The sequence below is a fragment of the Ammodytes marinus genome (genome assembly GCF_949987685.1).
Source record: "Ammodytes marinus genome assembly, chromosome: 6".
Taxonomy (NCBI): domain Eukaryota; kingdom Metazoa; phylum Chordata; class Actinopteri; order Uranoscopiformes; family Ammodytidae; genus Ammodytes; species Ammodytes marinus.
Window position 1 is genome coordinate 19,237,076 of NC_137235.1, and position 26,148 is coordinate 19,263,223.

At 40.9% G+C, this 26,148-nt stretch overlaps 3 protein-coding genes across 3 annotated transcripts in view; 1 reads left to right on the forward strand and 2 right to left on the reverse strand.

Moving 5' to 3' along the window:
• The window catches only part of ube2o (ubiquitin-conjugating enzyme E2O), a 39,746-nt gene extending 31,098 nt beyond the window's left edge, over positions 1-8,648 (reverse strand). The window contains 1 exon segment of the mRNA XM_080029193.1: positions 8,183-8,648. Coding sequence (XP_079885319.1) covers positions 8,183-8,611 — 429 coding nt within the window. The 5' untranslated portion in view covers positions 8,612-8,648.
• A 2,266-nt stretch (positions 8,649-10,914) lies between these two features.
• Positions 10,915-13,296, forward strand: aanat1 (arylalkylamine N-acetyltransferase 1; the record flags this gene model as incomplete). Its single annotated transcript, XM_080030240.1, has 3 exons — positions 10,915-11,062; positions 11,840-11,994; positions 12,991-13,296. 3 exons carry the CDS (start codon positions 10,915-10,917, stop codon positions 13,294-13,296), a joined length of 609 nt encoding a protein of 202 aa, XP_079886366.1.
• Positions 13,297-15,798: 2,502 nt separating this feature from the next.
• LOC307252474 (inactive rhomboid protein 2-like) overlaps positions 15,799-26,148 on the reverse strand; it is a 37,335-nt gene continuing 26,985 nt past the window's right edge. The window contains exons 17-18 of the mRNA XM_080030148.1: positions 25,442-25,595; positions 15,799-18,444 (exon numbers count right to left, since the gene is read on the reverse strand). Coding sequence (XP_079886274.1) covers positions 18,013-18,444; positions 25,442-25,595 — 586 coding nt within the window. The 3' untranslated portion in view covers positions 15,799-18,012. The remainder of the gene's footprint in view (positions 18,445-25,441; positions 25,596-26,148) is intronic.

The following is a 26,148-nucleotide window of genomic DNA, read 5'->3' on the forward strand; positions in this document are numbered from 1 at the left end:
AATCTTGTTGGCCTACACTAGCATGCTGTTCTACAAATAACTCAATAGTTGAAATAATAAATACAATGTGTTTTCCCCTTAAAATGTCTAAATGCATTTCAAAGACAGTAACAGTGTGGCACTTCTTTAAACTTACTGAAACTTGCAGGGGCCATCACTCTAATGTATTCATCAGACTTTTCTTTGCGCTGTCTGAGCTGATAGATAGGTTGTGTTGCCACAGTGATGTGGAGTCTTAAACTGTCCTAGCTTTGCCAGCACTTATTTTTGTACAGCTATATATCCCCATAGAAACATCGCTGCGTTTATTTTCGCCACCAGTTCAATTCAATGTTGGCTTGCTCCTGCTTACTCTCCCGCACACATGCCTCTTTTTTTGGAATGGCATTGTTCAGGGCCTTCGAAGATCGGGGCCCCACATTTAGCTTGTTAAAAAAATTAAAATAATGGGCCCCCCTCTGCCTTGGGCCCCCCCACGACTGTATCACTTTTCCCCCCAGTCCGTCGGCCCTGTGAGCAGCAAACGAGGCACCACGGCGACGGCAGCTAGCCCAACAAGTGGCAGAGCAGGAGACTGGATTCCCAGGAGAGAGACAGAAAGAGAAAGGAACCGAGAAATCCAGAAATAGACGAGAGCATAGCAAACACGGTAGATAGTGAGATAGAAAAAAAAGGGTGGGAGGAAGTAGGGTGTGTGGAGAGAAAGAGAGAGAGCCGAGTCTCCCCACTGGGCAGGGCTGATACTGCGGAGGGAAAAAAGGGAGAATGAGGAGACGAGAGGAAAGAGGGCTGGTGGGATGGATGCAGGCTCCAGCAACAGCTAGGCAAGTCACCTCAGAGTCTGTCTATTCCTCACTGTCTGTATAAGTGGTCTACGCAGATAGGAAAAGAGAGAGGATCAAATGGGATCCATTATCTCAGGGCAGGAGCCTGTATGAGCATTCAGTCCACATCACCACACATTATTACAACAACGTCATTCTCCAACACTGGTCTACTGGGACAGACTGTGGGAGGAGAGGACGGAGGGGTGTGTGCGTGCGTGCGTGCGTGCGTGCGTGCGTGTGTGTGTGTGTGTGTGTGTTGGGGGGTCAGGATGAGGGAGGGATGAAAAAGTGGGGGAGGGTAAGGAGGAAACAGTAATTGAAATACAAAATGGTTTGAGGAGAAAACAGGGGTGATGGAGGAATATGGCATGGAAGGTGGAGCGTATAGTGGAGTGCAGTGAAAGAGAAGGAAGAGGGGAAATTAATGATGAGGGCCCTTTTTGTTATTCTGAAAGGACAAATACATTATTAAGGATGTTAATGTCTCCTATTATGCAAATTAAATGCAATTGTTCATGTTTTTTCAACATAAAAAAATTGGTCCCCGGTGTGACTTGAGACTCCCAAAATTTGAGATAAAGGAAACTACCCTCACTCTTTTCCTCCGCATTTCTGAAAACAAGTGTTCAAACAACCTATTCAGATTTCTTCCCCATATGATGTCACAATGGGAGAAGCCAGACCCCATTACCAAGCTAAGCACTACCACAACCTGTGATAAGCAAGCCCCTGAATCTAAGTGCCAGTTAGATTCAAACCGACTCCTAGATTCGGGGGCCAATTATAGCAGAGTGGGCTTTTTTGAAGGTGGGGCTTAAGAGACAGGCTCTATTACAGAGCGTTTCAGAGAGAGGCTGAAAAGAGGAGATTAAACAATGGCACCATGAGAAATATAAAGGGTTTTAAAGTTGAAAAAAAAAGGTTCAACAAGGTCACCGAATAACTTGAGTGATTTTTCTCAATCATTGTTCGATACGGGGAGCATACAATTAAAAGTTTGGGGCACCTTAATCAACATGTTAAATGCAGCTTTGTTTTATTTCAATCAATGTGCACAAATAAAAATGGATCACGACTTAAGCTGAAGCAATCAATAGTAAACAGCAGTATAGTTATGATTTATCAGTTGCTGATTAATCCATTGATAAAGGGCGTATAAAATTGACAATGTCTGAAAGTTAATGCAACTTTATGTGTGCATTTTAGTGACAGTGATAAAGGAGTTGTTTTGTTGTATAATAATCTTTTGTAGAAATCAATTAAAATAATGGATTTTTTTCTGCTAACCAGATTAATTACCAAACCTTTCAAATCAAAATACTTAATTTAATTGATTATACAATATACAACCATATTATAATAAAATATATCCTGCTCATATGTCTACAATATATTAAAAGGGTAAACAATGAGTAAAAAGTATGCAACAAATTATCTGTGCATAATGAATCCTTTTTCATGGTAAATATTGTCATATGGACCACCCCGGATGCAAGCCAACCCTGACCACATAGATGTGCTAATGCCTTATGCTGAATTATACTCTCATTCTTTGACTATCACGCCTGCACTGTGTTGTTATGACAGAGCATTTTTTTAGCACTATTTGTTCTGGATATTTTTCTACTTGAATGTGTACTGTAACTGTATTTTTATTGCGAGGCCACATTTACACACTATTCAATCTAGACAATGTGATCAAATGTAAAACATAACACGATTTAAAAAGGCAGTAACAAACAAACTTCTCTCCATTACTCATTCATTCAGATACTATCCGTCTGAATGAACAGCAGCCACGCAGACACTTGTATCTGGCCTTGTATCTTAAAAGCCTTTCAGAAGCAAGTAGTCAGATGATCTCTTCTAAAGTGCTTGAAATGCTTCTGGAAAGCCAAGAACTAGATAGTAATGAACACAATTTCTGGCACCCTTAACAGAGGATGGATGGGAGTGCAGCGGTGAAGTGACTTGAACCTAATTCAGCAGTCAACCCTTTAGGGACAGAGATGTTTCCAGTCCTGTGGGTCAGTGGGGGAATAGACCACTGCAGTTGGGTGGATAAGGGCAGGGGGGCAGGGCCAGGCTGACAGATGGGAGTCACACTGCGGTCACTGCATCAAGCACCCCTTGTATCTTTTTTTTTTGCCATTTTTATGCTTTTATTGATAGTGTAGAGACACAGTTGAAATGGGGCAGAGAGGGGAGTGACATGCAGAGAACGACCACGGGCTGGAATCGAACCCGGGTCCGCTGCTGGCCGAGGCCCATGGGGGGGGACTCCCTACCAACTGAGCTAAGGGCGCCCCCTAGCACCCCTTGTATCATACATTAAGCACTTCTTTCTGTTCCAGTGAGCTTCCCTAAATGGCCTTTCACACCGCCGCAAAATCGGAGCTAGTTCTGGGCTAGTTCGGAGTTAGAGCCAGTGTTTTGGTTTCACACCGCCAGAAAGCCTGCTCCGGGCCGTAAAAACCGGTTCAACTCATACCCCAGGATTGAGCAGGGTTTGAAGTGAACTGCTTGCGCCAGCGGCCGGGGGAGGGATTATCCTGACCAACCAGACCAACTAAAACCTCATGCCCGCCATGTTTAAAAACACCGCTACTACGAGACGTAAACATAACATAATTACCGAACGTATCGATCAAATTGACCGGCGAGAATACGCTGTATGGGTCCTGTTTGGTTAAGAAAGCAAAGCGAGAGCTAACACGTGTAAAAATAAGACGTATTCGCCGCTGTTGTTGTGCTTAAAGCTAGCGGTAGCTTTAGCGTTAGCCACAAGAGCAGCGGCGTCGGGCGACGTACACACACGTTTACAGTGACGTCATGACGTTGCTCTCTTGCCGGCTCCATGGCTGTCTCCGGTCGATGTGAAACCAACCGGTTCATAACTGGGATAAGGCTGTAACCAGTTTTGAACTGACCCCAACACCAGCCTGGAACTGACTCTTGGTTCATTTTGGTGTGAAAGGCCTATAAGTGACTGACTGGCTGTGGGTGCTTTTACCATCTGAGTAGCTGAGCAGGTGGTGTTTCAAACAAAGACCCATCACAACAATAAAAAGGCAAAAAGCCCAAAGCAATAAACCCCCACACCTTATATAGTATCATTTTATACCCAGCTTTTACTGTCATCGACTTCCAATGTCCGTTGCAACTGATTGACTAAAAATGCCAATGTTTTCCCCAAATATGACAGTGGTGGACACAGACCTGTTTGCAGCAAAATTGACTGTATTAAACACAAATCACAGCAATGTGGTGGTGGTGCTGACAGTATTCAGCAAACTGCAGTGTGCGCTATGAGTGCAATATAATGTTGCTAGTTGCTACCTTGTTAGTTGCAGCAAGTCAAGGATCTCATCCTAAAACAGGACGTCAGAAGAATTTAAATTGCGACCCAGCTATTTCAAGGTCTAAAAGCCGGCACATTACCATAACAGCCATCTGGTACCAAACTTTTCGCCTGTCTCAATTCTTCCGTTACAGTCAGGGCTTTTTAACTCAATTCTATAATAATTCGTCCTTAGTTTTTTTTTAGGTCCAGGTGACTTTTTAGATTGGTATTATTCTTGCTTTTCAAGTTGCTTCCCCAACATCATTTCCAGTTCTTTGCCCCTCTCTTTTCCCCATTTCTCTTCCTGCAGTACCGTCAGCAGCAACTGTCAGTCTAGCTTCACCCTCCATGTCAAGCCTCCTCCTGCTTCACCTAACTCCAACCTCACAGACATAACGCTGCAGCTGCTTCAAAAGGAGGAGCTCTTGGTAAGGGTTTAAAGGCTCACCTCAACCCTTCTTGCCCTGACAGCCAACTTCTCAGAACACAAAAGGTACTTGATGCATCACCATGCCATGCCTACCAGAGCAGTGCATTGATGAGAGTTTGAGTAACTGAACTCTGAATACATTTAGGGACATCTCAGAGGCGCCCTGCCCTGCTGTTACCCTCGGTGCACCAACCTGCCATCAACCTGCTGCAATGCACATCCTTGGGTGAAAAATTCAAGGTTGTGCTGCAGCAACACAGGGCTCTGAGTGTTTGACTAGTGTCGAAGTCACAATTCTTCTTTGTTGATATCCGCAGAAAGTAACAGGGCAATTTGTTCACATTAGTTTTGTATACCGAACACAGTTTAAGTTGATAACATGATCATCTCCTTCAGAAAAATTATCTCACTTAATGAAATTGAACATAAAAATGAACCTTATGCATCAAATTCACCAGAGGGGAAGAATAAAGCTAATCGGATGCCATGGTTACCAGAGTCCTGCGATGCACAGAAGAATAGATGGATAATCCTTCACTACACAGGCTGCATGTTAATTACCTTCTCACTACCTACCTACACAGAAGCATAGAGCACATAACCACCAACACCTTAAAAAGGTTAATTGTCATGTTAGACTACAATACCCCTGCACCAATCATCTGATGTTTATCTATACTCAAAACTTTTTACATATACCCACTATGATGTGAAAAAGAAAAGGGGAATATCTCTGTATGCTCGTTCAATGCCTTTATGGTCGCAACGTTGCTAATACGAGCTTGAAAAGTCAATACAAGTTATTCAGTGAGTTAATACAATCGAGCCCAAAAGTTCATATGAGCTACTCCGAGAGTAAATACTAGCCCGAGAGTAAATAGATTCAAGACAGCAGATTGTGATGCTGTTTTACTGTATTGTGTTACAGGTGTGTCTTGTACTTTTAATATGTGTCTGCCCTCACCCACTGTTACAAACGGAATGGACAATTACAATGGTAAGCTAAGTGTATACTGAAAAATAGGTTAGGGATTTATAACTCAAATAATTATGCTCTCTGTTTGCCAAATCATAATCTCCTTTGCTTACACAGGAAATAATTAAGTTTTTCATTTAGTGTACCTGAACAGCGTCATCAGATATTATTACTTCACAAATGTTTGGCAACATATTTTTATATCATCAAAGTATTAGGAACAGTCTTTTGTGTCCTCGTCTCCCCTTCTTCCACAGACCATGTACTTTGATATAGCTGGAATGCACTGATGATCATGTTTTGAATCAGTCTGTGTGGACTTATATAAACTTTCTTGTTAGCCAGAGTTGGTCACATATTTCAATTCAGCTTTTCATATTCATAATTCATTATAATGCCAGTTCTCAGTTTTACACACCTCCTTTTAATCAGAATTTGAAATAATTGTAAACATTTCAATTGTGACAATGTTAACAGCAAAGGAGCAATTTGAAACTCTGATTGGCTCTAACTGTGCATTATAAAAGCACACACAAAAATAAGAATATATATAGAGAGACTATAGAGAATATATCTTTAAGCACCGATTGAAATCCCAGTGTTGTTGTGTATACTGGTTTTATTAGCCTCATTGAAAAACCCTGCCAAGTGTGGCGCATTTCAAGCATCCATTTTTAAATCAACTGATCGTACCTGAGAGAAAACATTTGAATGGAAGTGATGCCAGCAGAATAAATACAAGTCAACATTTTTTGGAAAATATCATCGCAAAGATCTGCAACTTTGCATACTGCAGGAAGTGATTGTGAATTATTGATGCGCTCAGGATACATGCAACGCAGACAGAGAGAGCATGTTGAGAGGGGGCATGTGAAGCATTGCAACAAGAAAAATGTTGTTGTATACACACACAACCATACACAAGAACTGCAAAAAACAAAAACAAGAATACTACAGAATGAACCGCACCCATGTGCACACTAGCACACACTAGATTGTTAGGGGACACTGACCAGTAATGACCCAGCATTAACAGTCAACCTGTGTAAACATCAGTGTCATTGTTAACCTGAGCCATTGTTGTGACAGAGGTTGAATGACACTCAGACCAGAACTTTACTCATTTAACCCAAAGACACAAAGCAAGGCAGCAGCAGGCCCTGAAATACAGGCTCCCTCTGGTCCCATCCAGGGTCTCTTATAAAGGCTTGTGTGAGCTTTTTCCAGACAAGTCCTCAATTAAAACCTGTGACCCTCTTTTCATCAAAATGAGGTGCTATACCCCGAGGTCTAATCCAACAAACAGGTTGACTACCGCATCCCCCAAATTCTGGTAAAAACCCTTAACATGTAAATCCTCTGGTCCCAGCTTCACAAATGTGAAATCTGCTTCTGATTCAAGAGAATAAATGTCTGATTGATCAATAATGACGATAAAAAGTTTTGCACAAGACAATATTATAGACACAAAATTGGGATAGGGTGAAGAAATTATGTGGGTTAGGGGACTGATGATCGAATGAAATCTGCCCTCTTCCATTGTCTTGTTTTGTCGGACCAACAGCCCAAAACCCAAACATATTCAAAATTAAGTGTTATACAAGCAAATGTTTGTCATTTTAGATTTAAATTTGATTCCAAATAATAACGCCAATATTTTTGTGCTGAGCCAAACAATCAAATAAAGACCTACTTCACCAGTGGGAATATGAAGGTGTATTGAACGCTGAGATCCTATGTAGTATAAATGTGCAAACATTTTTGAGATCGGTTCATCCTAGCCTGAGAAAAGGCAGAAAGAGTCTTTTATGGTCTCACTGTCTAACCTTACATTTTTACTAGTGTGACATCACACTAGTAAAAATGTAGGGTTTGGATTAACAGGACAGCTGGGCCAAGGGAAGACTGAGGAAAGAAAAACCTCATTCATAATATATAATTTAATAGCGATTTTATAATGATAGAACGCCGGTTCCGTATGGGTGAAGAATTCATTTAATCCACCATTATTTTAGCCCTAATATGGATAAAACTTATTTAAGGTGAACATGTCACAAATGTTAGCCTACAATGGATCTGGTTCGAGAGCTTTGTGTTCAGCACTGTCTCTGAAAGAACCGACAGCTCCGGCTGGTTTGAAATAGGATGTAAAATTATAATGGTCGTTTCATCATATTAAGTGTTCGACAATGCTTGGTCCCAGGCCAAGTCACACCCAGCTTGGGGACAACAACACAGAGTCAAGGATGAGCCATTCAATAGGTGTGAGGTTCCTTCCTAGCGGGGCCCTGCCCTGCACCTGCCAAAGTCCCTCGTTACACATATTGGCAGATAGGTGCTCCCTATTCGAGCCATCAACGGCTGCCTGGACCGTGATTAGCCTGCCAGCACCAGCTGAGTGACATGAGGCTGTGAGCTACGCTGCTAGCTAGCATGTGTATTTGAATGCTAGGTTAGGTGTTTCAGGGCAGATGGATTAGGTGAACCACGTCCCTGACTGGCTAGTCGACTCATCTACGGGAAGACAGGCAGTGCGAAGACAAGCTCCCGCTGAGTAACACAGTGTAAGAGTAAACAGTTGACACATTAGCCGGTGTGTGTGGTACCTTTGTCTCCCTGATGTCCTGCTTTCCTCCTTCGGGGAACCACTGGACGCGGACAAATCCCCTACCGAGAGGCAGACTCGGGGAGTCCTGTGTCTCAGAGTCCGAGCCTCCCGGGAGTCGTCCTCCTCCCCCTCCGCCTCCACCACCGCCGCCGCCGCCTCTCCCTTCGCCATCGTCAAGGTCCGAGTCTGAGTTAAATTCCTCCTCGCCATGGATCATCCGTACCAGGCCAAACCGCTCTGAGCCGCGATACCGCTGAGAGACCAGGTCGTGGGAGAAGAGCAGCCGCTGAGAGCCGTCCCCCGTGGGAGACAGAGCCATGGAGGGAGGCTCCGAGCCCGGGCTGGCCGCCGGAGAGAGTGTGCCGGGTGTCAGGGATGCTGCCTCTTCTGCTGTGGCCGCCGCCTCCGATGCTACGGGCTCCGCCATCGCTGCTGTTGTCAGGGAGTGATGCTAGAGAGCGAGGATGGGATGACGGTGGGATGAAAAAAAAAAACGTAACCTGGAAGCAGCAGAGCACACGTGTTTACGTCGCAAAGGAGAGCTGCGTGAGAACGTCATCACGCATCACGAAGTACCCTCTCTCACCGCGCGGCGGCAGTGTGGCCTCAACAAACTTTGTTCAAGTTGGTTTGGTACAAAAATAAACAGGAAATCATGTTCAATTAAACTGTATTCTGTTGTAATAATGATGAACCAAATTATAGATATATGTGAAATAAACTCTGTACTGTATTTAACTGTATAATATGTATAATATATGTATTTAACTTGTATTGGATAGCCTACATCTCACATTCACAAAGTAAGTTTTCATCGAATATTCATCGTTTATTTATGTATCTACTATATATATATATATATATATATATATATATATATATATATATATATATATATATATATATAATATTCAATAAAATTAACCACAAACAGTAGCCTAAATATACGTACATTAATGTTTCATTAATCATTACAATTTACGACAAAGTTGTAATCTAAGTCCCACGAGCAATTTTGAATAGTTAAATTTTTAATTCATTCAACCTTTATTTAGCTTACTCAATAGATCATTGAGGGGGTGACACTCATTTCCATTGACGTCGGTTTAGGCTACTCATTATTTAATATTTTCTACCATTGCAAATATTGTGTTGTGTTTATTGTTATATTGTATAATGTGTATTAAATGTGATAGTATATTATCATATTTTCGAGTGTTCTTTTTTTGCTACATATTGGAATGATGTGTATTTGCACAGTAAAGCTGCATTTATCGTGTTGCTTGAAGATTACATTTCCTGAATATTTGGGAATGTCATCTCAATCAGTTGTTCGATGTAAGCGATGCTGAGAGAAGACACTGTTGCAGTTATCTTAAATATCATTTCAGCCCATATAAAAAGGTGTCGACACACTGTAATTTAATTTTTCTATCATTATTTTGATTGCTTTGACTGTTTATGTTAACAGTCAGTCAAAATCAGTTTACAAGCAAAAGCCAAAAAGGTGATATTGGACATCCTTGCTTAAATTCATGACTAAAGACATCCAAACTAAACAAGAAATACACACCTAATTCTTTTAGTTTGTGTTTGGAAAACATTTCTTACATTTGAGCTTGTGGTTTTTGTCAGTTCATTGTTAATGATTACCTAGATCCAAACACCAACCAAACACATTGTATAGCCTTTGCACACACACATTTTGAGGGCAAATTATTGGGTGTCCCGAAACAAACCTTATTCTCAAGAATATTTGAAACCTTTTCATGTTTAAAACTATGAAATAATTCACAAGGAAAAACACAACTTAAGCTCAGTGTTTATCTGCAGATGGAGATTATTTCCAGCCTTGTGACCCTTCCCAATAGTTCACCAAATAGTTCACCTGCTGTTGTTTGTGTTGATAAATTAATTACAAAAAAATGACGTGTGAAAAATGCATTAAATTATTGAGTTCTGCTGCCAACGTTTATGATTTCAAAGTGAGGGTAACATGTTGGGGGAAAGTTTTGTTGAGTTTGGTCACTGAGGACAACAACTGTCCATAGACCCATGGATTATTGAAATTCTTAACATAGCTTATTTAACACTGAAGAGATGACAAACAAACCACACAAATACACATCTTGTAATCCACTTACAGATATGGAAAATAAAGCGTGGAAAGATCGTGATAATTTAATCTGCTCAGTGTGACAGCATTAATTTACACTGACATTAATGGTTAACATATAGGCCTATTGCTAACATATCAGTATAGCTCCTGTTGAATCTGTCTGCACGACAATCAATCAGCCCACTCTACACCTGTAACCCAGGTGAGTCATTATATTCAATACCTGAAATTACTCATAATTCGTCGGTAATACGTTGGTGTGAGAAATACAACACATGATAAAATCCAAATCAGCTGAAGCTGAAGGTGGCATGACGAGGATAATTCTCAACACACGAGTAACCCTCCTGACCCCAACTAAATATGTGTATTGCTCACGGGGAGGCTGGTCATCCAGCTCTCTCAGGATTATAACCTTGCGCACCAGGAGTATAAATACCGAAGGCGCGCAGCTCTCGACTCAGTCTTTACGCACATCCCTGTTACGCACGGATCAGACTTTTTGACGGAGCCACTCGTGTTAAAGGATACGGCAACCGAAAGCCAGACAGTAACGTCTCAGCACAGTATTCTTTGCTGTACTTTAATACTTTTTTTGCAGGAAAAAGACCATGTCGTTGGTTAGCGCTGTCCCGTTCATGAAACCGCTCCACATGCGCAGTCCGGTGTCACAGGGTCGCCGCCACACGCTGCCGGCCAGTGAGTTCCGCTCCCTCAGCCCGGAGGATGCCATCAGTGTCTTCGAGATTGAGAGAGAAGGTAAATGCAGAGTCTCTGTACTTCTTTAAAGTTCATACTATATTATATCCCTTTGTACGGCTGTTTTTAGCAGTACCTCCCAGCACAGTTACGCACACAGGAACGTTTCATTTAGGCTGTTCATTCTTTATAGGTCAGGTGCACTATGCAGGTCCAGGGAAGGGGGATTTGTTTACATTCGCAGAGCCTGCAAAACACATTAACTCTACGTGTAATTCTTAGTATTGAAAAATTCTAACATTATAGCCTACATCTAAACAAAATTATTTTCAGGAACCAAACGTAAGACTAGAATATGTATGTAAAGAAAACTGTTTGGTTCTGCTGCTGAAAACACCAACAGTCAAAAAGTACATTTTAAGGTAGCCTTCTAACTTCAAACAGTGTCCCAGGGATCCAATTTACCCTTTGGGGAAAGTTTGTTTATTCAGTTATATGAATAAACCTTAAACAATTGTCACTTCTCTGATACTCCCAAAGTAATATAATGAACCTTTAATTCACATTTTAATTGAAATAATGCCTTAGAGAAAATATCAAATTGACGTTAGACTCTTTCCTTAATACATGGATATGAGTTCAGGTGCCTTCAAATTTGTTAAAATCCCTGGTTGTGATCCAGTATATAGTCTTTTATCACATTTCCATATACATTACCCTACTTGTGACCAGAGAGGAAAACCTTTAATTATACCCTCACTTCCCTGTCATCCAGGTGTCGTAATGTAAGCCTATATTTGGTCTTGACTCCTGTGTCTGTCCTCCTCCTTCACACAGCCTTCATCTCTGTGTCTGGTGAGTGTCCTCTTCACCTGGATGAGGTGCGTCACTTCCTCACCCTGTGCCCTGAGCTTTCTCTTGGCTGGTTCGAGGAAGGACGTCTGGTGGCTTTCGTCATCGGCTCACTGTGGGACCAGGAGAGGCTTAACACGGTAAGACTGACGAGCCGGACGACACCTGGACAGTGTTGTACCTCAGGCTGACTTGGCAGAGGAACAACACTGTTCAAAACAGATTACCAGAGGAAATCTTAGATAAGATTTAGAGGTCACCTATAATGCAAAATGCACTGTTTCATGGTTTTCTAACATTAATGTGGGTCCCTGGTGTGACTAGAGGCTCCCAAAGTATGAGAAAAAAAACAACCCTTTTTCTCTTTCTCCACCTTCTCCTTGCTGAAAACCTGTGTTCAAAAACCCCAGTCAGATTTCTCTCCCTTTATGATGTCATAAGGGGAGACGCCAACACACCCCCACCCCCATCACAAACATAACTTAGCTCCACCTTCGGCTTCTCCTGTGATAAGCACACTCCCAGGCCCAGACACACCTGAATCTGACCGACAGTTAGATTCAAACCAACAATTAGATTCAGGGCCAATCGAAGAAGACATGGCTTTTTGTAAGGCGGGGCTTAAAGAGACAGGCTCTCAAACAGAGCATTTAAAAAAGGCTGAAAAGAGGTGATTCAGTCAAGGCACTAAGAAATCTAAAGTTTTTTTGGACACTACACCATGAAAAATGTCTGTAGTAGAAACACAAATTACAATAATGAACCTGAAAAGGAGCCTAATATGTTACCTTTAAAGGCTCTGTATTTTTTTTTCTTTTTACAAAAATCTGATTGAAATGTTATGTTCATAAATGTTCTTAAGCTTATTTGACAAACAGCTTTTTTACTCACAAGTTTCAAGGGACTGTGTGGGCGTTTATTTTTTTTCTGTAAACTCCATTGAACTTAAATAACAAGTCAATATCTTTCATTTGGATTGACAAAAATGCCCAACTCGTTTCAGATGCTTACTATTAGGTGTCTAATTCCCTCACTTACATAGTTAGAAGGATTTGGGTTTGGGCCCTAAGTGGTTTATTAACACATGTTAATCATGTGTTCTCACACAACTCTTCCCCATCTCTTTGTTATTCCAGGACGCCCTGACTCTCCACAAGCCCCACGGGACCACCGTCCACATCCACGTTCTGGCTGTCCACCGGACCTTCCGCCAGCAGGGCAAAGGCTCCATCCTGATGTGGCGCTACCTGCAGTACCTCCGCTGCCTGCCCTTGGTCCGCCGCGCCGTGCTCATGTGCGAAGACTTCCTGGTTCCCTTCTACCAGAAGTCCGGCTTCAAGTCGCAGGGCCCCAGCCAGATCACGGTGGGACCCCTCACCTTCATGGAGATGGTCTACCCGGTCAGGGGCCATGCCTACATGCGTCGTAACAGTGGCTGTTGAGGACACAAGGGGGGGCCTTCATGTGGATTCTCCCTTGCTATATCAGCGGTGGAAGCAGGACCAGGGGACGTCTGAGCCACTTTGTTGTTGTAGGCGAGCGAGCAGCGCTGCGAATGAGATTTGTTCAGCAGGCAGTCAGGTGATCTTTTCTTCTGACCGGGAGACTGCAGAGAGCTGAAAAAAACAAAGAGCTGCCATCCAGCTGTTGTCGAAAGTGATCGGAAACTACAAATAGGTTGATATGTAGTTTAGTGCGAGTAAAGCATGAAAACCAAATCATTTGAGCGAAGAATTCAGCTCTCATGTAAATTTTTTTTATTTAGAAACTATTTAATTTTGTTTTGTTGTATGTAGGGGAGAGTGGCCTAAGTTGTGCCGGTGGGGAAGTTGTGCCACCCCTTGTTTCTAGAAGACTGTGGAAGAAATTGAAAATGTGACCACATATTTAAGAAGAGCCATCCATTTGACTCATCCTGTTAAGAAGGGAGACACAAGGAATAAGATTAAAGCACATTTAAGATAAAAAATAGTTTTTTGCCTTTCAAAGTAAAATTTCCATGATCAAGGTTTTTTGATTATTGTGTCAGAACAATTATAGACAAGTTTGAAAACATTTGACACATGTTTTAGTGCTTTAGTATGCTACACTTTGAGTCTATACAGTTAGCACGATGTCAGCCCTAAACTGCTGCATCATGCCTATTATCCAAAATTCTGGGGTTGGGGTGATTTGTGCCAAAGGGCCTATAGGTGAGTTATAAGTAAGTAAGTAAAATGTATTTATAAAAGCACATTTATGACAGTTTGCACTGTCCAAAGTGCTGTACATAGTGCATTCAGTAGGTAAACAATTAAGGTAAAATAACAATAACAAAAATAAAAGACATAAAGCCCATACATCCACAAATATAAACAAAGATAGTAGTGCAGAGGTAAGATAGTTAATGGGGAAGAAAAACCAGGATGTACAGATGGGTTTTGAGCCTTGATTTAAAGGCAGAAATGGAGGGGGAATCACATTTGTCAGGTGGCAGTCACAAGCACGGAGCAACTAGTGCGAAGTACATTTCTGAGAGTTGTGCCAGTGGCATGGCTGTATACGCTGGTCACCAAAAAGAAAGTGATTGTCTACAGTAGCTCAGAAGAGACTGAAATCTCCATTCCACTTAACGACACCACTGACAAGAGTTCAGATGGCCAGAAAGATGTTAATGGTGACTTTGTCATTGTGAGCTTTGCAGGCAAAACCACCTAGATCTGCTAGGCCTTGTTTAAGAAAACCTTCAATCTTTGTAAAATATTTACTTTATTTACTTTAAATAAACCTTAAATAAGTAATTGTCTTATGGATTTGTCTTTGGCACAACTTACACCACACCGGGGGCAAGTTGTGCCACAAGACAACTTTATTTCCGAAAGCTATATTTCTTAAACAGTTTATTCCAGATCCAACGTTTTTATTGCCAGGGATGCACAACATCCTGAAATATATGTACATATTTGAGTTGGAGACATAACTGTCAAGGCCTCACTTTAAAATCACTTTGAGTAAAAAGTGGCACATCTTAGGCCACTCTCCCCTATATCATATTCAAAAGGACACAACTGCCTTGGTTCAATCCTTGTCCTGTTTTGTTTGTTGTTTAATCACTCACATGGTTTTTGGCTGTTTTTAGTTGATTAAACCAGTATCTGACTATTAAAGATGCATATTGTCCTCTGTAGTTTTATAAAACAGTATGACTTTCACAGCAGCATACGATTATTGTTTGAATGATTATGGAAATGGCACAACTATATGAAGTCATATGCTAAAGTTAACTTTTAAGGACTATGTAATGAAATTACAACCTGAGGGGTATCAGCAATCAGATAGATACATTCAATTAAGTTGAATATGTGCATCTGTTGTTTTTGTTTCACATTAAGATGTGGTTGGTCCTGTCTGTCTCCATCAGTGACTGTTACAAAAGTCTGTGGCAGCATTGTAAACATGTTCTGAAAGTGTGTAAGGTGTGTACAGTATGTGATGTATTTTAAGGAGAAAAATATGGCTTTCATAGAATACAACAGAGTATTTAATGTTAACATAAAATGTCCAATGAAATATGTATATTTAGATATCCTGAATATATGGGCATTCAAAGTCTCCCCTTGTTGATCTCTTCTCACCTTTTCCCTTAGACAATCACCACCTCTGCCTCCCTTAAGTCTTGAATCAAGACAAATATTTTCCTTTTATTTTTTTACAATGTGTTTTTGTTCTAAAAACAATAAAGGTTTATTTTATAGCACGCCTGCTTTTTTGTAAAAGTGTTTTATTTACATTCCATTAGCAATCATCCCATGTCCATTTAGCGGCTGTTGCGGAGCTTTCCATCGGATTGCATGATATGAACAGTTCTGTAAGAGACAGGAATGAAGGATTTGGAGTTGGTGTAATGCAGTGTGTTAAAAACAAACTCCTCACTGACACGCACAACCTTATTATTACTACTGGCATTTATTTTTGATTGCTTCAACACACAGACTTTCACTTATAAAACTGAAACAAAACAGAACAGTACCGTGTATATTACATTAAATTCTTTAGAAAATGTCCCTTTTTATTCCAATAAATAGAATAGGGTGAAATGAAATCATTTGGTCCCAATGCATACAAAGCAGTGTAACCAGCGGCATACAGTCATGGCTGAAGAAATGTATCTCGTTGTGGTTCAGATAAAATACTCCAATTTCAAAAGGCACAGTAGAGGTTTCCTAAAATGAGATGGATATCACTGTTCAAACTTTTCCAACCATATTGTATGAGGGCAGAGTCCTATGTCTCGACAAGAATGGCCTTTTCAATCTACATAAAGTGGTGTTAAAACTGATTAAACATTTGAAGTGTCCAATTGACAACGTATTTTAATTTTATTCAACAACAGATGATCAATGAGTAAGCACTCTCCGAAAAACATACGCATAACTCACTTAGTTACTCAAATAATCCTCTGCATAACAACAATTATTATTGGGGCTTTCCTAACAGCTGGGCTCCACAAATGCCAGAAGCAACAACATACTAGATCCAAGACAAAAAGCTGTTAACCCATGAGGAAAAGGGTTCACTTCAGGTGACAGGACTTGAAATCTTATCGTTAAATGTATCACATTGTCAGGGACAAAACAGAACGAAAAAATCTCCTTATTAATAAAATAAAATAATTATAAAAATCTAGTTATATGTGTTGTATATGGACCATGAGTCTGCCAATAAAGTACTACTACTACTGTGTGGGCGATGGACCACAACCCAAGCACTCAAGCTGTTGAAATGTGTTAAAAAAGGTGACATATGTAGGGGACAAGTTTACTTTGAATGTGCCTGTTAACGCAAAAATCCTATGTCTATGTCTACTAAACAGTGTACAATCCTCTTTTCTTGCATTGTCATTATCAAAGAGGGTAACCAACAAGTGTAAATGGTAAAAAAGAAAAGAAAAAATAAGCCTTTCACGGTGTATTTCACAAACATATCAAGGGCTCAGGTGAAACATGAATGACATCCCATGATTCTACAACTGAGTCAAAGAACAAGAGCAACAATCTAACAATTAAAAGGCCTATTAATTAAGATAATTTCTCCTAGAATAAATATAATGTTCATGTTTTTTTTTATAGAGGAAACCCCCAAAATAATTGAGGCACCACTGCGTTATTGGACGTATAAGTTCAAAATAAAGTGGTTATGAAAAGCACCATGCATATAAAAAGAAGCAGCATGTAAAGTTGCTTTGGCAGGTTACGTGTCAGAAATGTATTCATCTGCATTCAGTAAGTTGATCACAAGCAGAATGCACAAAGTAAAATGAGGCATCTTTGTAAATTGGCATAGGCTGTATAAGGCAACTAGTGGTTTTTAGAAGGAAATCTTGCCTTAGTTGACCACTGATATACTGATGACTTTAACTTTTCCAGCTGCACAGTTAATACTTGGAAAACAGTGTAAGCATAACAATTACATTCTCCAAATAATATTGACATGCCAATTGCAAATATACAAGAGCAAAGATTTCAAAGTTTTGAACCTTGAAAGCATTTCACCAGACATAGAGAAGCAGCAGAACTGAAGGACAGCTGTAGTGTTAAACCCAGTGTTACTGAAAACAATACTTATTCCTGCTTTACCATTGGGAATAGTTTGTGGTATTTTGACCAGAAAGAAATAATAATATTTGTCATGTAATTTGATTTAAATAGCACTTTTCTAGAATTAGTAAAAAGAGGTCTCTGACGTATCGCACGATACTGACGGCCCACTATGGCATCAGTCTTCCCTTTCATCTCAGCCATGAACTGACGGAACCAGACAGTCTATCACTCTGTAGATATGTTCCTTTAGGTCCACCCAGCTCCATGTAGTTTGGACGTCCCGAGTATATTTTCCTGTACTTTGATTCTGAAGATCTGAACGCTCGCTAGTGAATGAACTTACTAGGTATAGCCACGCTAGACTGAGGATTAAAAAGGTTGAGTAAAGTTTTACAGAAGAAGTTAGTATGCAGACTGTAGAGACGTGACTGATAAAGTTCCAGAGTGAAGAATAAAAGAACATGATTGCCACATTCCTAAAAGGCCACTGAGTTGACTTGGAAACAGCTGACCTGGTCATTGGCCAGAAGATTCTTGAGCAGTAGCACAGATGCTGTGGCCATCAGTAGTCCAGGGTGGCTAGTGCACCACATCGTTTATGTCGTGGTCTATGTCGTACTTTTCACAGAATGTGTCCGTGAAGGGCAGACAGGTGAGATGCTCCAGCCAGTGCAAGTTAATGGGGTAAATATAAAACCAAACGATGAGTGAAGAGAACAGCCCGATGTAGACCAACATGGAGACAGCGATGAGGATGCGTTTCCGATACCTGTCAAAAGTCCCAAAGGTGATGTAGGGCAGGAAGGCGAAGGAGAGCAGCAAGCCGCTGAGGAAACCAAAGATGTGAGCGATGTTGTCGATCCATGGCAGGAGGCCGCATAGGAAGAGGAAGAGGACGATGCACACTAGTTTGAGAAAGGCTTTCCTCGGGTTCTCCAGGATCTGCCAACCTTGAAACAGCTCCACAAACAGGCAAGCAAGGAGACCAAACTGAGACCCTGCTGGACCCACCTGGAGGGAGAGAACAAGAGGGGGAAAAAAAGTGAGGGACTATCATTTAGTTTAAAACCAACATAACAAGCAGGGGAAACAATTGTTCTTCCTCATTCTTACTTCGATAGAAAACACCCCACATTGCATTTAATAAAGACTCAAAAGGTATGACGTACAGGGCCGGATCTAGGCATAGGCATTCTAGGCACGTGCCTAGGGCCCATTTCCACAAGGGGGCCCAGTGAGAAGGAAACATTTTTTTTTTTTTTAGTACGGTATGTGTTTGATATTAACATCATATTATGCAAATGTAAGTTATCATACAAAAAAGGAATAACATTTTTTGGTCTGGATAGTTAATAGCCTATTAATTTAATCAGTTCATCCGAGGTTAACTTATCACTCGGTATTGAGTTTATTTAAAAAAATTGGAAATGGGGCTGCCCTCAGTTGCCCATGCACTGTGTATACTGTAGTCTATAGCCTATTTCAGCCTCATCTGTGGAAAAAAAAGATAGCTGGACAATAGAGTTCTTCTGCTTCGTTCCTCTCACTGCATTTAAATGCATTCATAATATTAAAGAGAAATATGTCCCGTAAAAGAAAAAAAGCACCATCCCAGAGGACACTGAATTATATTTTTTATTTTATTTATATATTATATTTTTTCTATATTAATATTTTTATGGAAAATCCATGTCTTTCTTCGATAGCTTTTATTTCTACTTCATTCGAGCCAGTATCTCCAAATTATTTGTTCACGCAAAATTCCTCAGATTTAGCCTCTTAATTTCCCTCTCAAAGTGCACCAAATTCATGCATTTCACTTTAAAAAGGTAAAAAAAATCTCCCGGGGGGGCATACCCCCGGATCCCCCTAGGAGAGTCAGGATCTCGGCTGGCTATTAGGCTATTTTCACTAAGCTGGACATTGGAGGCACTAGGGATGAACTGGGTGTGTGAATGACATTTAACAATAGTCAATCATTTGGCCACGATAGCATTGGAGAGGGGGGCCCTAATCAAATTCGGCTTAGGGCCTTATGAAGGCTTGGGCCGGCTCTGCTCCCCGGTTATAATTTTAGTCAAACCAGAGTTTTTCTGTGCGGCGTCTCAGACCGGCGATGTCTCACTGTGAATTTTGCCGTTACCCACCACAGAGTCCCACGCCAGGTTTCACCAGGTGAATCGCTGCTTCGCTCACGCAAGGCTTTTGTGTTAGATCAGGCTTGCACGAGCGTTTTAACTTCATGCTGAATAAAGCATTGCACTGCACTGTTTTTCATCCAGTTGGAAAAATTGCTCCCACACTGGACTCTGCACGCACCTTACAGAAATGCTCCTGCAGTGAGCTCGCGAACAGACGTGAACTCGCACACTCGGTTACGTTTCTCTTTACTCCCGTTTACAAACGCGCAACTCTTAAACAAATGAATGAGCATAATACTCTTGTGGCAGTTCAAATGTACGTAGTTTTTCACCAAATCGTGAAGTATCCGTTTGGAGGGGGCCCGAAAAAATGCGGTATGCCTAGTGTAATCTTTCTTCTTAATCCGGGCCTGATGACGTATGACTGAGCATTGGACACATACGTGACATGCATCATGTCTGATGTGTACTGGAGATAAAATGTATACATCCTGCTTACTGTTGACCCAGGGCTTATGGGTGACACACAGCAGTATACGCTTCAAATAACAGAAATGTACAGATAATTAATACTGTATAATATTGACCATTAAGCTCAAATGACTTCTTATGCACACTTCCCCTGGGAGAATAGTCAGGGTATAAAGATACACACACACATAAGACAGGTTGGCCGGTAATTGGCACGTCTTTAACCAAAGGGATATTTGCAAATATGTTTACACTATCTCTTATTTGGAATTAATTACATTGTTGGGGGCATTTGGATCCAGTCAACTAGATGGCTATGGTGATTCTGAAACCTGATGAAGATGCTGTTCATGCTTAGTATAAAAATTCACGTTAAGCTGTATGCAGTCTCTCATAGTTTTAAATTCAGTTCTGTGGAGAAACTGCAGTACCAAGAGTCCTATGTATGGCAGTAAAGGTGACCAGATGAGATTAACGCCAGGGCTGAGTTTGGAGCCTTGCTAAAGTCAGAGACAGATGGCTAATCTGTGATCACATTAAACTACCACAAACAGAAAACAGCACTCAACCCACACGCATGCTGCCACGTAAAACATAACTAAAAATGATGAAATGTACTGTCATTTACACATACTTATGTGGTGAAAACACACATGTTTCAAGTACAGGATGGTACACATTCAAGTACAGTATTGACTCTTTTATTTAGGTAAATCACATACGTATTTATTCCCTACACTGAGCAGAACCAATCTTGTTAACCCACCGATACACCTTTATAGCTTTTTGCCAGCTGACATGTTCCCAGCCAGTGTATTCCCAGATGGTCTGACTGTTCTCCTCATCCTGATTCCTCCTGGCAAGTGACGCGTATAATCTCCATTTACACCTCAAGGTAACCGTTATCACAATTTGTACAGGTTTCAAGAGCTGTGAGAGCACATATTTAAATCTGTATTTTCTCTTGTATCTTTTCAAACTTTGTATCAGGGAATATACCCTCTCGGTCCGCTTCCTGTACCTACTGTGTGCACGCTGAAAATAAATCTGGAGTTAATAAACTGCCTTTGCTCCATAAACTTTTATGTAATCAAAGGGTATGTGAACAACTGTAGCTAGCAACATACCCGTTGCGAGGGCCTAGGCTGTGAATTTACACACTTTCTTTTTTTCAGCATACACACAGGAGGTACAGGAAGCGGACCGTGAGGATATTGTGAGGACAACAAGCATTCTCCAAAATTGCTGACTCCACCTTTAATAGCAGAGCATTTTGCTTCACTTCAACATAGATGTATAGTGATGTCAACAAACACCTTAATATTTTAGCAGTGGTATTATTAGTAGAAACTGAAGATCTGTTTACTTAACTACAGCAACAATTGCATCATGGTCAAGCCATAAAGTCTCCTTAACTCAACAGTTGAAGGGATAATCCACTAAAACCACTTCTTTAAGTGGCTTGACCGCCCTGTGTTGTGGCTTGCATGTGCTCCCTCTGTTTATTCCTGGTGTGTGAAGACCTGTGAGCCGGTCAGCAAAACAGAGCTGGAAGGTGGGATTTCTGGCACCAACGTCATTGCACATCAAACTGAGAGCCACAACATGTTGCAAGCTAATACCAGAAGTGAGCAGAGGAAGATAACATAATGTGACAGTGGCAATGTGACATAAATACAAAAGACCAATAAGCAAACTAAAATTCACATGAATGAGTCTAAACATCCATCGTTGTTTAAGTTTTATGTTATCTCTTTACTAATCTTCCGCAAACGTCCAGGTGTGCCATGATTAAGGTGTATGGACTAGAAACATCGCCAGGCAAGTCAATTTCTCGCAACAATTGTCTTTGTTTTAAAAGAGAACAATTTCATACACTTCATACTGTAGCAGTGGCCTTTTACAGAGAGCACAGCGGCATTGAGCTAATCATTTAATGGGAGAAAGTGAGCTTTACAGAGTGACACTGAAAGGAACAAACGTGCCAGTAAGTAGGTAATCCAGACTGTGTTCTGCTTACATACTGAGTAATTTGCACAGGTTGCAACAATGGACAGAGTCATTGTTGCGTTTCAGGCTTGCAGTGCTTTCTGCTTATGAATTAAGGTTTTAAATATCAGGGAATCTCCTGTTAGTCACTTAGCCTAAATCATCATAAACCTTAAACTCTCTTCAAGCACTTGCATAGTTAATAACCTGGGGCCGGTTTCCCGATAACGTCCTCTCTTAGCGAGCTACGAAGACTCCTACGTTATGACTTACCAAAGTTGTTTACCTCTGTAGTCGTGGTTCCCGAACGGTCTCTTAGGAGAAACACTCCTTACGTCGTTCGTACACTGCTGAAATCGATTGCTCAGAGTTCGATTTTCCATTTCCTGCTCATTTCATGCGCAGCTGCATGACAACACTACTAGGCTTTATTGCAGTCTTTGCGAATAAAAGATTGCTAGAAATCCTTCTAGGCAGAAACATTTATTTAACACTAGAAGCGCCAGCGTTCTCTTTATATGCTGCGTAATCAAATCTACCCGTGCATTTCTAGTGTAATATAAAGTCATAAATTAGTTTGTTTAATCATCATCTGTTTTTTGGACCTCTTGTTTTATAATCTAAGTATCTTTAAGAACACTAATCACGTTTCGTGGTGGGTCAGTAAAGAAACTGAAAGTAGATATAATATCGCCAATAGCCTATATCAATAAAAAAAGACGGCCAAAACAGCGTCCAAATGAGCTAAAATCCTAAATACAATAAACAGTAACATGGCACACTTATTTTAAGGTAAGCTTTAATTGATTATTAATACATTTTTTCACACGTTTACATGTTTTGAGGTGGAGGATCCGACGCACTCTGCCCGGCTGCTGTCAGCTGAGCCAGACGAGCCGTGTGGAACACAGTTCGGAGGTTCTCAATAGTATCCAGCTGCAGCCCCAGAGACAACTACCATAGCCTATACTGATTTAAAAAAAGATATAGAAAATATAGAAACAGCGGAGGAGATTAAGATTGTTACCAGCAATTATTTTCTTCATGAATGTGTGGCAGTTCCATGCGCAACAGGGATGTCAATTGTGTTCGTTTTACGCATGGTGCTTTAACGGAAGGATATGTGGGGGTCTGTATCTCTGGCGATGCCACAGCGATCGCAGGGACTTTCACTTGTGTTATTAAACTTATAAATCTGAATGTATTTCATATCAAAGGGACACAGCGATGACTGTATTAAATATCAAACTGATAAAAACGATTCGACTGCAGGCTATAGTGTATCACGTATAAAGTATTTTCATATTGACATCGCATCCATTCAGTTAATGCAAGTCAATAGATGACTAAAAAGTACTTGTTCATATAGTTTGAACACTTTGTGAATCAGAGTGAATGGTATTCTGCTAAAATATCAAATAGCCTACTTTAAATATACGTGATATAGGCTACAATACAGTTGGATCGTTTTTAACAGTTTGTTATTAAATACAGTCATCGCTGTGTCCGTTTGATATGAAATACAGTCAGATTTATTAGTTAAATGACACAACTGAGAGCTGAAACATCCCTACGGTAGAGCTAAGAAGGCTCTGAGGGCGCTCCAGACCAACCTTACCAACGTATGACGTACGAAAGAGATTCGTAGCAAAGAACGTTTCGGGAAACAGGTGAAATGTTAAGTAGGAACTCCAAGTAGGGGCTACGAATGGCGTAGCGTTAAGAAGGCTTCGGGAAACCGGCCCCTGAGGGGTTTCCTGTGCCCTCTCTAGCTGGAGGGAAGTCCAAGTTTGCTCTTTTAATCCCAAGTACGAGAAACTCCCCTCCAAAGCTAAGCTGCGTTAAGCCACTGAGGGAAAACAACAGGTAATGAAACTGTTTGTTATGGAAATGTATTGTTTACGTTTTTTAAGCTTTCCATCAACATTTCGCAAGATCATCAAAAAAGTGCAGCAAAGATGAGCGGTAGAGGTTGTCTTTAAATGTATGTGGCCCATTCAGACCAAATTTAACAGCTGTTTCGACCTAGTTGGCCCGGAAGGAGGCAGGAGAACAATGCACCAAGTTCAACAGCCTGACAAAGCTTTAATTCATTCAAGAAATGTTGAAGGATTTTGGAGATTAGGAGTACAGGTCCACATTTCACAGCTTAACCCCCAGCTCAGATATTCAGCATAGCAAGCGTGTATGTGAACGTGCTAATGTGTGCACAAGTATGTACACGTGTCAAGCATGAAGTGATGGATTTAAAACTGTTCTCTTGGCAAAAAAAACATTTTTGAAAACACACGCAGGTAAATGAAAAGGTACGTTTACAAAAAAAGAAACTGTCTAATACTTTTACACATACAGTATTCATACCCCTTGGAATTTTCCACATTTTGCCACATTAAAACCCACACACGTACATTTATTTTACTGGGATTTCATGTGATAGACCAACACAAAGTGGTGCATCATTGTGAAGTGGAATGAAAATGAAATATGGTTTTGATTTTTTTTTTTTTATCAAAAAATTAAAAGCGTGGCGTGCATAAGTATTCAGCCCCCCTGAGTCAATATGTTGTAGAACGTATCCTACAACCATCCTCACAACCATCCTGTGAACCATCCTCACAGTGAAACATGGTGGTGGCAGCATCATGCTTTGGGGGTCCTGTTCTTCAGCAGGGACAGGGAAGCTGGTTAGAGTTGATGGGAAGATGGATGGATCCAAATACAGGACAGAAAACCTGTTAGATTCTGCAAAAGACTTGAGACTGGGGTGGAGGTTCACCTTCGAGAAGGGTAAATAGCCTAAACATACAGCCAGATCTACTATGGAATGGTTTGAATCAAAGCATAGTCATGTGTTAGAATGGTCCAGTCAAAGTCCAGACCTCAATACAATTGAGAATATCTGGAAAGACTTGAAAATTGCTGTTCACAGACGCTCTCCATCCAATCTGATGCTAAATCTGAAGCTCAAGCTATTTTTTAAAGAAGAATGGGCAAAAATGTCAGTCTGTAGATGGGCAAAGCTGGTAGAGACATACCCAAATAGATTTGCAGCTGTAATTGCAAATCGATAGGTGGTTCTACAAAGCATTGACTCAGGGGGCTGAATACTTTTGCACGCCACACTTTTCAGTTTTTTTATTTATAAAAAAAATTTAAAACCACGTTTCATTTTCATCCCACTTTACAATGATGTGCCACTGTGTGTTGGTCTATCACATAAAATCCCAATAAAATAAATGTAGCCGTGTGGTTATAACGTGACTAAATGTCGAAAATTTCAAGGGGTATGAATACTTTTGCAAGGCACTGTACGTAGTGAGAGGAGCCGATGTTCATGTATGGGATTCACAGACAGCCAACCCCCTCTGCTGATGTACAGTATGTATGTATTCATGTGGTGAGCTCACCTCCGCTCTGTAGGGCAGGAACAGCGCAGAGGCCAGGTTTCCAGTGATACCACTGAGGATATAAATGATGGAGATGCGGACCCAACCTGCCAGTTTCTCCAGGTCTCTAAGTATGGTCATCTGAAACACCACTGACACCAAGCAGTGTAACAGCCTACACACACACACACACACACACACACACACACACACACACACACACACACACACACACACACACACACACACACACACACACACACACACACACACACACACACACACACACACACACACACACACACACACACACACACACACACACACACACACACACACACACACACACACACACACACAGTCACAGTCTGAGAATGACAAATCTTTGCAGTAATTCAACCAAGGCATTATATAAATACGCACATTGCAAACATTTGCATGTTTTCCGATTAAGCTTCCTTGCTCTGTTTGCTTGTTTTAAGGGTAGGCCTGAGGAATTTCACATGTGAGCAAACAGCTCACGAGTATTGGGGGCTCAGTAAGACATATTTCATGAGATTTGAATCCTGAAGGATGCTGACATAATTAAACTACATTTTAATTTAATTTTTAATGGCAAAGGAGATTTAAACAGTTCATTGACTCAGCCTAATAGGCTTAATATTATGTCACAGCATATTAAGCATTCTGTAAGTGCTATTTAGCAGCTATGAAGTGATACTGTGGTT